Source organism: Arvicanthis niloticus, chromosome 22 (assembly GCF_011762505.2).
Source record: "Arvicanthis niloticus isolate mArvNil1 chromosome 22, mArvNil1.pat.X, whole genome shotgun sequence".
Classification (NCBI taxonomy): domain Eukaryota; kingdom Metazoa; phylum Chordata; class Mammalia; order Rodentia; family Muridae; genus Arvicanthis; species Arvicanthis niloticus.
This window is the reverse complement of record NC_133429.1, coordinates 37,083,952-37,097,152: the sequence shown is the minus strand read 5'-3', so window position 1 is coordinate 37,097,152 and position 13,201 is coordinate 37,083,952. Positions and strand designations below refer to the sequence as shown.

At 41.6% G+C, this 13,201-nt stretch overlaps 1 protein-coding gene across 1 annotated transcript in view; it reads left to right on the top strand.

Annotated features, from left to right (window-relative positions):
* Rab21 (RAB21, member RAS oncogene family) overlaps positions 1–3,599 on the top strand; it is a 28,690-nt gene extending 25,091 nt beyond the window's left edge. Inside the window, exon 7 of the mRNA XM_076920247.1 lies at positions 252–3,599. Coding sequence (XP_076776362.1) covers positions 252–394 — 143 coding nt within the window. The 3' untranslated portion in view covers positions 395–3,599. The remainder of the gene's footprint in view (positions 1–251) is intronic.
* Positions 3,600–13,201: the final 9,602 nt, after the last annotated feature.

Here is a 13,201-nt window from a genome sequence, read left to right as displayed (position 1 = left end):
AGTACACTGGTGTACACAGTGGTTATTCAAACGTAAAAACAGCCGTTCTCCTCTGTCACTCTCTTTGTGGCTGTTGTAGCACTCAGTGTTAGACTTTGTACACTCTGGATTTTAAAGCTGTTTTCCTGAGTAGTCACAGCATTCAGTGTGTGCCTTTGAGAGACTACTGATGTGAAGTCAGCTCTGCCAGCTGACTTGAATTGTAGAGAGACCCCAGGGTGTGGTCCACTCACCTTTGCTCTCTGTTTCAGGAATGATAGAAACAGCCCAGGTGGATGAGAGGGCAAAAGGCAATGGCTCGAGTCAGGCCGGGGCTGCCAGGCGCGGCGTGCAGATCATCGATGACGAACCTCAAGCTCAGAGCGGCAGCGGAGGGTGCTGTTCTTCCGGATAACTGCTCACGCCTGTGAAACTCAAAACAAAACAGAACTGTGGATCATTGCCCTCAACATGAAGACTGCCATATTCCAAGTCACATCATTTTACCAATGGAGTTATAGAATTAACAGTATTTTCAATTACGTTTATAACACTGCAGAGACCTTAAGTGCTAAACTTAGTGGAGTTTGTGACCAGAGAATTGGCATTTTCTACAAATGTTAACAAAGCAATTACCAATGGCCTTTTTACATATTTTTTTCTTTAATGAGGAATAATATGCATGTAGAAAAGACCTACTTAAAGGCTTCATTTATATTCTTTTAAATCAGATCTTTATTTAATAACTTATATATGATGTTGGAATGGTATACATTTTTGCAGTCCTTTGTATTTTGTGGTAGTTTGAATTGAATCACTTCTAAACAGCATACTGTTTTTGTTTTTGTTCTTTGATTAGCAGATACGTGAAGTTCTATTTTTGCAGGGTTTGCACAGGCCCCTAACTGTCTACTACTTTGATATAATCTTTAAACATCCTATATGCTGAGCTGGTAAAATACATTGTAAATTACATATTAAATATTTTATCTGCTTTTACAAGCGCAAGGTGCAAAAATATATACAATTGTCTTATTGATGACTGTAAGGTGAATTAACCGTTGGTGATAAACACCTAAGCTTTTGACTCTGTTATAACGCTCATCGCGCCTCACTTGTCTTCACGTGAACACACGTGCTTAAATGTACACATACTTTACCTGACTTACTGCTGTTGTCACTTTCCCCTTTTTCTCTGTTTCATTTTCTTTTCTTTCTTTCTTTCTCTTTGCCTCTGTATGTCCCAGTGATCCAAAAGCAGCATTTGCCTTTTTATTATTATTAAACAAGACTCCTTCTGCCAATGTTGTTTTAGAATGGTTACCTTAGAAGAATTTGAGTGATGCTTGCCAAGTTTCATTTCTGCATCAACTCAAGTCTTCTGTAGGACTTTCAAGGAGATGGGCTCCCTGGCCTGAGAAGAGAGCTCCTGTAGTAGCCTCTGACCAAGGCTTATTCATGCAGAACATGAGTGGTACTTTATGCTCCCGAGGTGGCATTCCTGGGTCCCTTGTGAGGACATTTTTTTGGTTATTGCTTGTCAGAAATGAATATAGAAAGCTCTATTTCATTTTGTAAGAGTTTTCCTGAGTCTCTATGGGAAGAAGCATTTTGTAACGCAGTTACAGCAAACACTGGAAAGATTTTATTATAAAATCATAATCTTGTTTGTTTTGCAATTAGTCCCACATTAGATTTTTTTTCTTTAGCATTGGACTGAAATGTGTTCATTTAGAAAAGAATCAGGCACTGCTCACAGAAAAAAAAACAGATTGTGGAAACTAACATAAATTGTTCTTGTTAAAACATATATATATATATTCCCATTTCTGTCATGCTTGGAAAATTAGTAAATGTGTGTAAGATGAGATGGAATGGTTCCTGGATTCCCTTCTTGTAGGAAGTAGAATACAGTAATGCAGTTAGTAAGCATCTCTGAAGATACGAGGAGGTGATGGTCACTGAGCGAATGCTACCAGAGTCTTAGGAGTAGCTTACACCTTCTCAAATATGCTGAAAGGTGAACGGCTCCCAGTTTAACTATGTATAGGAACTGAACTTAGCTTTGTGTTCTTTGAGCCCTCCTTTTAGTTTTACTTACTTACTTACTGACCTTGCCAAATTAAAAATGCGGACCTCTTTGCTGTGTGCCTAATGACAGAGTGGAAGGAGTCAGGAGAATGAGCTACAGCTGTGGTCCATTACGAGCTGACTGCACTGTGCCAGCCTTGGTTTCTTGTGAAGTTGGTGTCTGTGCAGGGGCTTAAGGGGCAGCAGGAAGCATGGGTCACTGGAACATTTGTTCCTACCCTCCAGCCTTTTCAGGAGTAAGGACTGCTGCCAATAGTACTGTTGGAGATAGGAAATATAGTCTCCACATTGGAATAGAATACTGTTTCTAGAGTAGAGATGAAGTTAAAATAAGTTAAACTTGACCATCAGAAGGCTGGACTGGAGTTTTTGACGTGCAGTTGTGTCAGTTTCACATAGGAGCCTCTGCTGTGAGGTCGCAGGTAATCGTTGCTGGGGTAGAAACCTCCTCCATGTTGTGCTTTACCCCCTCACCTCTCTCGCCTCTCTCTCTCTCTCTCTCTCTCTCTCTCTCTCACACACACACAAAGATAAGCGACACGGGGTACCTGCTGTGCTATGAAGCATGGAAGATTTTAAGTTAAATGAGGCAAAAGGAAACTGGCCAGAACCGTCTGCCGAGGGCATGTATAAGGGAAGACAAGGCGATGGTAGACTAAGATAGGGTTTGCCTGGTACTGTCTTCCTTCTGTTACATCTCTGCATTCCTAACAGCTGTGCTCCCAGGAAAAGGCACAAAACATGTTGGGGTTGTGGGGAGGGGGAAACCTCTCCACAAGTGTGTGTGTATATATATATCTCTCTGTCCCATCTCTGAAAGCCAGTCTGAGACACTCATTGCTATCATTGTTAAAGTATGCAGTCACTGTTTCTGTAATTGGTATCCTGCTGCTTGGTTTGCTCTATGATTGTGGAAGAAGAAGAATGCTTTTTAAACTGTATTTAGCAACAGTTTGGGGGGGGGTAAACTAATCTGAAAAAAAAAAAAAAAAAAGAGTACCATGTTCTATGAAATACATGCCTGTTGTGTTTGTAGTGTCTCCTAAGAATAACCTAAAATCATGATTGTTACTGTATCGTTATCCTTTTTTTTTTTACATATTAGCTCTAAATTATTGCTTTTCTTTTTTTAGTTTAATTTTCCTTTTTTGGTGTTAAAGAACAATGGTGTTTCTTCCCCTCCCTCCCTCCACCCCTGCCCCTCCTCCCTTCCTTCCTTCTCTCTCTAGTTTCCAGTAATAAAAGATAAAGTTGAGGAAATAGAACTCTATACCCCAATAATGTTTATAATCACGTTGACAAATACATGGCAATTCTTGAAGTTTCTAGATAAGGCAAGATACACATTATGTGTCAAATAATTAGAGCATTTTACAAAGTAGATTATGATACTATTTCTTTTAGTATATAGTTTATCATTTTCTGTTTTATAAATGCTGTCAGGCTTCTATACCATGAGTCTTCAATATTTATTTGTAGATGATGTGGGTGCCATTTGCAAAGGTAAATTATATTATCACTTGACACAGTTTGCTTTGTTCCTTTTCTTTTGACTTCTTCGTGACCATTCTGAATCTAGAGACTGTCTAGGAAGACTGTAGATAGCAGTGAGCGATAGGAAGATCGCAGAGAGACTCAGAAGAGTCTGAAGGGACTGCCGGAGTAAATCTTTACACTCTCCTAACTTACAAAATGCATTGCCTGGGTTTCCATCGTTAAACGGCTAGTTCACTGAGTTGCCGGTACTTGGTTTCAGCAGATGCTACAACGTTGCTGTTGTTCATTGCCACCTGTAACAGAGTAATACATTTGGTGTTATGGACCACACATGCAACATTTATTATGCCTTGGATTCGATGGCCTTTCTCTTTTTTTTAAGAAAGCCAGTGGGTTACAAATTTGAGCGTAATTTTTCTGATTGCATTTTAGCATTATAATATTGAAGTAAAAAAAAAAAATTGCCCTAAACTTTGTGTGTAGCTGAGGATGACCTTGAATTCCTCTGGATCTTCCTGCCTGAACCTCTATGCACCACACACTCAGTTTGTGTGGCGCTGAGGAGGGATCAGACCTGGAGTTTTGCGTATGCTAGGCTAATGCTTCAGCTGAGCGTCCCTGACCCCCAAATTATGAATTCTTTCGAGCGGTCCCTGTCTCAAGCAGAAATGTGTGTCTTCTAAACAGATACTTTTGAGTTTGATAGACCCTGAACATTGCTCGTGCTTAGGCAGGATGTGTGTACCATCTCACAGAAAAGCCCTGGGATCCACCTCTATACCACCTCTACAGCTGTTTTTTTTTTTTTTTTTTTTTTTTCAGTATTCTTGCATTTATTTGCTTGTTTTGTGTATATTTTTTGTGGACACCTGTGTACCAAAGCACTTGTATAGGAATCAGTTCTCTCCTCCCACGATGGGGTCTGGAGAACAGCAGGCCTACTATGAACAGTCTTGCCACACACCTCGCTCTCTCTTGAAGTTTGTTTTCAAATGTGTATGAGTGGTTTGCCATGTATGTCCGTGTACCACGTGCATGCCTGGTGCCCATGCAGGTCAAAAGAGCCTGTCAGCTCTGGAACTGGAGTTACAGACGGTAACCAGTGGTGGGAATCGTGTGGGTGCTGGCTGGGAATCAGACCCGGGTCCTTCCCTAGAACAGCCAACCTGGGCTGTGTGATACCTCCCCTCCCTCAGCCCTCCATTCTCTGAACGCTGTATGATAGAGGTGGGCTCTAAATGGCCTTCGATACCAGTGTACCAGTTCTTTTCATTTTGATATTTCTGGCTCTTGATCAAGCTCATGTGCTTGCTTTATTTCCATTTCAACAGGGCAAGACCGATGAATGGTGAAGCGCAAGATAAAACTCCACAAAGTTGTTTTATAATGTATATGAATATATATATAAACACACACACATATGTATATATACTTGAAATGTAAGAATTCTAGTTTTATATTTAGTTATGTAAATTGTACATTTTAAGGGAAAAAATAACCAGAGCTAATGTGGAAGAACCGCTGATACAAGCTCCCAAGTGGTTAGTACACACTCAGTACTGATGGTTAGTACACACTCAGATCCCATTAGCTATGTGTTTACATGCATAGTTGTTTACATACGTTTTGCAGCTTGTGTTTTTCTCTTACCAGTGTGCCTTCAGTAATCTTCAGTAAGTGATGTTTTCATTTTTTAAACTTTTTTTATGTGTATGGGTATTATGCCTGCACGTGGGTCTGCACCACGTTCATACCTGATGCCTTCAGATACCAGAGGAGGGCTTCGAATGCCCTGGGACTGGAGTTACAGGTGCACAATTGTGAACCACTATGTGGGTGCTGGGAACTAAACCCCAGGCCCTCGGATGAGCGATCCTTTCACCACTGAGCCATCTCTGCAACCCTCATTTTCTCCCACACCTCTTTGGGTGTTTGTTTATATATTTTTTCCGATAGCTTTTGAGTCCGGAAACCCTCCCCAAAAGAATCTCATTGGCATACGATTTTAATGGAAGTGGCTGCTCAAGTGTTTCCTTTAAGCTTGTGAATCAGGAATCTAGAAACTGCCTACAATTCAGTTGCAGTTCATGACTTTGGGCCTAGGGTTTCCTTGGAATATGGTTTTACTCGAAGGGGGAAAGGGCAAGTATAGTTGATGGGGGAAGAGTAGAGGGTAAGCGAAGACGAGTGTGTTACTCTTAGCGCTCCTGAAGTCGGACTTCACGGTGCCCCTGTTTGGCCCGTGCCTTTAATACAAAGTAAAAGGCAAAAGCCACCTCGTAAGATTTCTCTTTCCCACCTTCTTACCTCTAAGCAGTAATAGACGGTTTGGTTGGCTTGTCTCACATTTCTTTCTTTCTTTCTTTTTTTTTTTTTCTTTTCGAGACAGGGTTTCTCTGTGTAGCCCTGGCTGTCCTGGAACTCACTTTGTAGACCAGGCTGACCTCGAACTCAGAAATCTGCTTGCCTCTGCCTCCCAAGTGCTGGGATTAAAGGCGTGCGCCACCACCGCTCGGCTTTGTCTCACATTTCTATCTTCTGTACTTTATAAGGTTGATTTCCTGAGTGCGGCTTCTACCCGATGTCCAGTTCCACCCTCACGTGACCAGCTTCCTGAGAGCCATCAGGAGCTGCGCTTTTGAAAAAGTTACCAGTGGCACCTCAGGAATTCAAAGTGTACTCACCTGATTCTCAGGATGTTTTATGTAAGTCAAGTTTTAAAAGTATTCTGGAAACACAGAGTCAGAGTTGGTGTCATTCCCTGTGGAAACGGTTGGGTAAGGAGAGTGTGTCTGTGAACTGTGTACCTGCGTCAGTTCAGTCTGAGTTATGCTTGCTTTCCCTTCTGGGGGAGCACCGCAGTTGACAAGGCTATGGGTCATGTGAGCGTTAGACACAATGTGTGTGCTCAAGACAAAGCAAATGTATTGTTTAGTGGAAACAGAGAGCAGATGCGTGACAATGGCTGTTTCCTTGTATCCTGCTAAAGATGTTTAAAAATCCAAATAACCGACCCCTGTCCTTTTCGCTTGAATGCCTGCCCTGTGTGTAGTGTACACACAACAAGGGGCTCAGCCGAATTCATTTACTTTCTCCTTGTTTTAGATGGGAATTAAAAACTATTATTCATGGTCTGAGATACACGCCTGTGGATATGAGATTATCCATGCACCTGTATTCTATGTGATGAAAATGTACCAAACTTCTGGGGACGGAAATAAATAGAATATTAGTAAAACTGATCACAAGTTCGAGGTAAAGATAGACAGATTTTTTTTTTCTTTTTGATTATGGTCTCTGTGTTCTCTGCCTGAGCGCTGGGATCGTAGGTGTACACCCCAACATTCAGTTCTGGGAAGAATGTTGGTTTTTGAAGTCCTGCAGACAATACTCTTTGAGACATTAGAATAAAGTCGTTTTTCTAGATTCAAGAGGGTCATTCTTGGTTCCAATGGCTTTTCCAAATTTTGTGGCTACAGTAAGGAAACAATTATCTTGCTTGTTTAAATATCAGTTTCATCTTAAGTTTGTGGATACTTTTTAAACCTAGAAGAAACACAACTTTAAAAAATCCAGCCAGGCACAGCAGTACACTAATCCTAGCAGGAAGATGGAAGACTGCTCTGAGACCAAGACAAGTCTGTCTCAAAAAACAGAAGTAGGTTTATTTGGTCCAGTGGTAAAGTGCTTGCTTAGCATAGACATTGTCCTGGGTTTGATCCCCAATATCATTTAAACTAGGCACACATCCCAGCACACTTGAGACAGAACAAGAGGATCAGAGTTTTTGTTTTAATTGTGCACAAGTGTCCACATATATACACGTATACACATACATGCACATGATGGTGCCCATGTGGAGGTCAGAGAATGGCCTGCACAAGTCCGTACCTTTCACCATGTGAGTACTGGCGACTAAACTCAGGTCATCAGGGTTGGCAGCCAGTGGCATCACCTGCACCCCCACGCCCAAGCCATCTTGACAGTAAGGATCAGAATTTCAAAGCCATTCTTGGCTCTATAGTGTTAAACACCAGACTAGAGCTGCATGAGACTCCAGCTCTAGAACAAAACCAGCCATGGTGGGGGCTTTTGTTTCTTTGTTTTGGTTTTTTTTTTTCTGTTTTAAAAGATGTTTCTTGGGCTGCAGAGATGGCTCAGCAGTTAAGAGCACTGACTGCTCTTCTAGAGGACCTGGGTTCAGTTCCCAGCACCCATATGAAAGCTCACAACTGTAACTCCAGTTCCAGGGCTTCTGAGACCCTCACATAGGCAAAACACCAATGAACATAAAATAGAAATAAATCTGATATACATACATACATATATATGTATACATATACATATGTATGCATATAGACATGTGTACATATACATACATTACATATATATGTATACACACACACACATACACACACACACACACACACACACACACACACACACACACACACATATATATATATATATATATATATATATATATATATATATATGATACCCTTAAGGAGCTGAGGGGATGGCTCTGCATATAATACTTGCTATGCAAGTGTTTGTTCTTTGGGTAAGGAACTGCAGTAACAATAGTTTTATTTTGTTTTGTTTTGTTTTGTTTTTTAATGCCTTCTAGGAGCTAGTTACTGAGAACTTGCTCATCTTCGTTCTTACTAATTGAAAAATGGTAAATTATTTTAATGATCTCATTAAATCTTTCAAAATGTGTAAGTCTTCTAAGGAGAAAACTGGTAAGAACAAGACCTTCGGAGGACTGGCAATCTCCTGGGTGGGGAAATGGTTCATCTTGGAAAAAGCAGGACCACAACCCTGTTGAGTCAGATTGCTCTTTTACAACCTGAATATGTTCCTATTTTTTTTTTAAAAAAAAAAAGAATTATATATTTTATTTATATGAGTACACTGTCACTGTCTTCAGACACACCAGAAGAGGAAATTGGATAGCATTACAGATGATTGTGAGCCACCATGCACCATGTGGTTGCTGGGTGTTGCGGACCGCTCTGCCAAATGTTGGAGCCTGCACTGCCAAAAGCTTGGGGACCAAAATTGTTAGAGCCCACACTGCCCCAAGCTTTGGGGGCTAAATTGTCCTGGCTCATACTGCTGCTCCAGTCTGAGGGTCAGGGTTCAGCAAGAGAGAGAGTGAGGGTGAACACGAAGAATGGAGACCAGACAGAGTGTGATTCAGTCCCGTTTATTCTTCAAGTCTCTCTTCTCCTCTTTCCAAGTTTCTTGTTCCTAGTCCAAGTCCCAAGTCACGAGTTCCTAGTCCCTAGTTCTTAGTCCCTAGTGCCTCCAAGTTCCAAGTTTCCAGTCCCTCTTCTGTCTGCCTCTTACCTTTTATAAGTCTGACTTCTCAAGTCACACCTTTAAGCCACACCTTTAAATCACACATACCCAAAGGAAAATCCTGGGTATATAAAACAAAATGTTATCAGCGTGTGCTCAGCTGTTGTGGGTTGTTGAAAACAAGTCTCTTGTCAGGGTATATGGCTCAAGATGGCTGCAAGGATGATAGCCGCCTTCTGTCGGCTCCCCACAGATGGAAATTGAACTCAGGACCTCTGGAAGAGCAATCGGTGCTCTTAACTGCTGAGCCATCTCTCCAGCCCCTGAATATGTTCCTTAACTGGACAATTGGTATAGATAATTTTTCAGCATTAGGAGATTAGGTTTTAGTTTTAGGTGCTAGGCTAGCAAAAGCCTGGATTGTTTATTTTGGGTATGTGGCCTGAGGCTGACTTGTTTAGATTGGGCTTTGGTAGATAGCAAGTTCAAGGCCAGTGCCAAGTGTGAGCTGTATCTTTTCAGGCTGTTGGTCAGTGAGGTCACAGATGCCCTCCCCCAAACCTTACAGACTATTGTTATCGTGTTTGGTTACTCTCCAGAACTTGATGGTAAGTAACTATTGCTAAAGACCACACAGTTGTGCGATAGAGCACGGAAAAGTCAGGTTGGTACTGACCTGGAATTGCCGTCTTTACTAGCTAGCTTTATAGTCCTGGAATGTCCTGTTCATGCTACCAGATGGAAGAGTAACCAACAGCCTTAGCCAACTGTGGGCCCTGCGAACTACAGTAATGAGTGCCCTGGCCAGATGTGCCCAGTGGTGCAACTGTGACAAAAATGGCATGGGAGTAACCAGTTACTTTCTGGGTAGACTTAAGGCCACATGAGAGTCAACTCATGCCTAGTACTTCTTAACTGGGTCAATACTGTGACCAGCTGTCATGGGTCCTAGGGAAAAATCTATACCGTTACTCTGCTAAATAGACATATTAGTAAACTGTCCTATGTTGTTGTAGTTGTTTCATATATATATGATCTATCATTTTGTAGCCCTGACTGGCCTGGAACTCACTATAACCTTGAGCTCACAGACAGAGATCTTGACTCTGCCTCCCAAGTGCTGACATCAAAGGCATTTTGTTTATACCCACAGATCAATCCATCTCTCAGCTCACCACAAGGAGGCCTCTCTTTGCGTTAGATGATGATGAATGCAGAACACACAACTGGTAGATCACAGCGAATAAGAGTCTGGGGTGCTCGGCTCTAAATGGGACATCTATAATTTGACACTTTCCATAGGATATTCTAGGCAAATCACAGTACATGTTATTGCCAGACTTTCTTGGAACCTCCGCCCCACAGCTCCCAAATAATGACAAGAGACTTATTATAATTTATAAAAGTATAATTCTGTGTCGCTAAGGTCTGTCAGATAATCCTGGGCCAGAAGGCTGAAGATCAGATGTTTCAACATTTTGTAGTATAGGGACTGTCCAGATATTCAGTGGACTCTATAAATTGGCTAAGTTTTAGAAGCTATGCTTTGTGCTTCCCATAATTTCAGTTAACTCAGTCATTCTGGATTTCTGACGGGGTTGAAAACTTATAGTCTTATAGCCAATCCTGGCTATTTACTTTGAGAGAAAAGATTTGAGTGGATGGTCTTCAGCTGACATTCATTCTAAAGCCAAGAAAAAAGCCAGGTTCAGAACTAAGTGTTTTAGTTAGGAGAGATGACAGAGGTTCTGGTTAGTCAACAAAATGATGGACTGGGTATTAGGACTATCTTGTACCTCACTGGTACAAATTGGCATAATTATGTTCTAATTGTATTTTGAGAGAAAAGCTTTATTTTAACAGGAAGGGTGATATGTAGGAGGAGCTAAGGTGGGAGGAGTACGGAGAGGAAGAGAAGGAGTAAGGAGAGGAGGAGAAGAAGGAGAGGAGAAGCTAGGTGATGAGAGAGAGAAAAAGAGGGGGGGGACATGGAGGCAGATGTTTATGTGTGTCCACCAGTCAAAGATAGTTGATATATCTAGGTTGGGTATTAGGTTACACTTCTGATTGAGCATTACCAAACTTATAAAGCCTTTGATTAATATTTTAAAAAATTGTATAAAAGCAAAAAGGAAAAAGGGGCATGGGATAGGGGTTTTCTAGGGAGGGGAAATGGGGAAAGGGGATTGCATCTGAAATGTAAATAAAATATCCAATAAAAAAAAGCAAAAAAAAAAAAAGCATAGGCACTATAGCAAGGCTACCCCTCAATGATCTTTAATTAATTTGATTTTATAGTCCACAACTGCCACTCGGCCCGTTCGTTAACCACCACCACCCCCACTTGTCTAGGCTCCTGTTCCTTCCTGTGTCCTGTTACCAAATCTTCTCCAATTTTTCTCCCAGAGACCCCTCTCTCAGCCTAAAAGTCCTGCCTTCCCTTTCTTTATTAAAGCCAACCATAGAATGCCTTAGGCAGGTGAGGAAGGACAGAGACACACCTACATCCAGTGTACCCCAACAATATGTAAAGTCAAAAGAACTGTTAGGACATTTCAATGGACACACCAGGAAATAAGAACTCCGGGCTAGACAGGCACAGTGAGGAGTCGTTCTGATGGTACTATGAACTCTTCAGTCAGAACTCCAAATCTCAGTTATCTGCCCTCAATGGCTTGGTTTTAATCCTCAAGTCAGTGCATTTGGAAACGTATGCCTCCTTTAAGAGTTGAAAGTGAGGCCAGGCATGGCGGTGCACGCCTTTAATCCCAGCACTCGGAGTTAGGCAGGGTTCTGTGGATTTGAGGTCAGCCTGATCTACAAAGTGAGTTCCAGAATAGCCAGAGCTGTCACACAGAGAAACCTTATCTTGATAAAACCAACCAACCAAACAAGAGTTGGAAGTGCCACACAGTCAGTATGACGTTCCAGGGCTATAAGGGACAGGGAAGAATGACTTGCTGAAGTTATAAAAGAGCATGTGCAGAAGGCTTGAGAGAGGCTTAAGTTGTTCTGCAGGATGGCGTCTCACAGCATGGGGAGTTAGTGAGGGCAGAATCCACACAGCATAAGCTGTTTTTTTTCTAGACATTTTGAACAGCTGCTTCTTGTCTGTATTCCCTTGAATGTTTGTCTAGCTTTTACTCGCTTCTGAAAGATGTGTAGATGTTAGCATTTTGATGACATTTGAAAATGACATGGGGGATGAGCACTTGATTCATCAAAGTAGAACTTAGGATTTTATTTAATTTTTTTAAAAGATGGATGCCTTAAGTCTGGTTATAGGTCTAGAAGCAACTGTTGGTGGGCCGTGAGGGATATTAATATTGAGTTGGCTGGCATCTCCTTCAGAGAAAGTCACTGCTGGTTTAGCAGACAATGAAGGATTAATTTCCTTAATCAAAGGTGGGAAAAAGCAGTATTTCAGGGGGTAGGAGTACATCTGCTGAGGGTGGAGATTTCCTTGGGTGCGATAAACCCTTGAGAATCTGAGGTTCAAAGTTCATGGCACACCTCCCTGCCAAGTTACAGACTCCCATTTCACCAGTTAATGCCCTTTCTTTAACTACGGACACCCTCCAAGGCTGGGACTTGAATATTTGCTGTAATTCAGCCAACTTAGAATGAAGACTTCGGGTTTGATTTTCCACAGCTTTAGCTCTGTAGCTGCTGCAAAGAAGCTGCTTTTCCAGGGCCGTCCAGATTGTGTGTGCACATCTGGTGCCTGTCAGTTTTACTGTGTTCTGAAATGCTAGAAGTAGATTAATTATATCACAGAGCTCATTCTCTTCCTATGTCAATTTATCCAGAGATGCGAGGACCAACCACCCAGCAGCAGCAGCAGCAGCAGCAGCAGCAGCAGCAGCAGCAGCAGCAGCATCTTCCTTATTTTTCTACAAACGGTCAAAAGCTTTACATACAGAATCCCTCAATCTGTTACCTCTCACAGTTGGTAAATGAGGAGAATCAAATGTCTTTGTTTCCTTAAGTTTGTAAAATAGTTCATACCATGGGCTTTCAGAACTCTCCAAGTTCCCAGGAAAGACTTCAGCAACTGGAGAGACTTCCTTAACTGTAGGTGTTGGCAAATTGTAAAGCCTATTCCAGATACTAAAAAATTCCAGAATCCCTTCTGGTGTCAAGTATCTGTATTAATCTAAGTTTTCTAGAGGAATAGAACTTATATATTGAATACACACACACACACACACACACACACACACACACACACACATGTCTGATATATATGATTTATTAGAATGGCCTACAGGCTGTGGTCCAGCTACTCCAACTGAAAGGGTTAAATTTTTTCAAAAACTCCTAACAG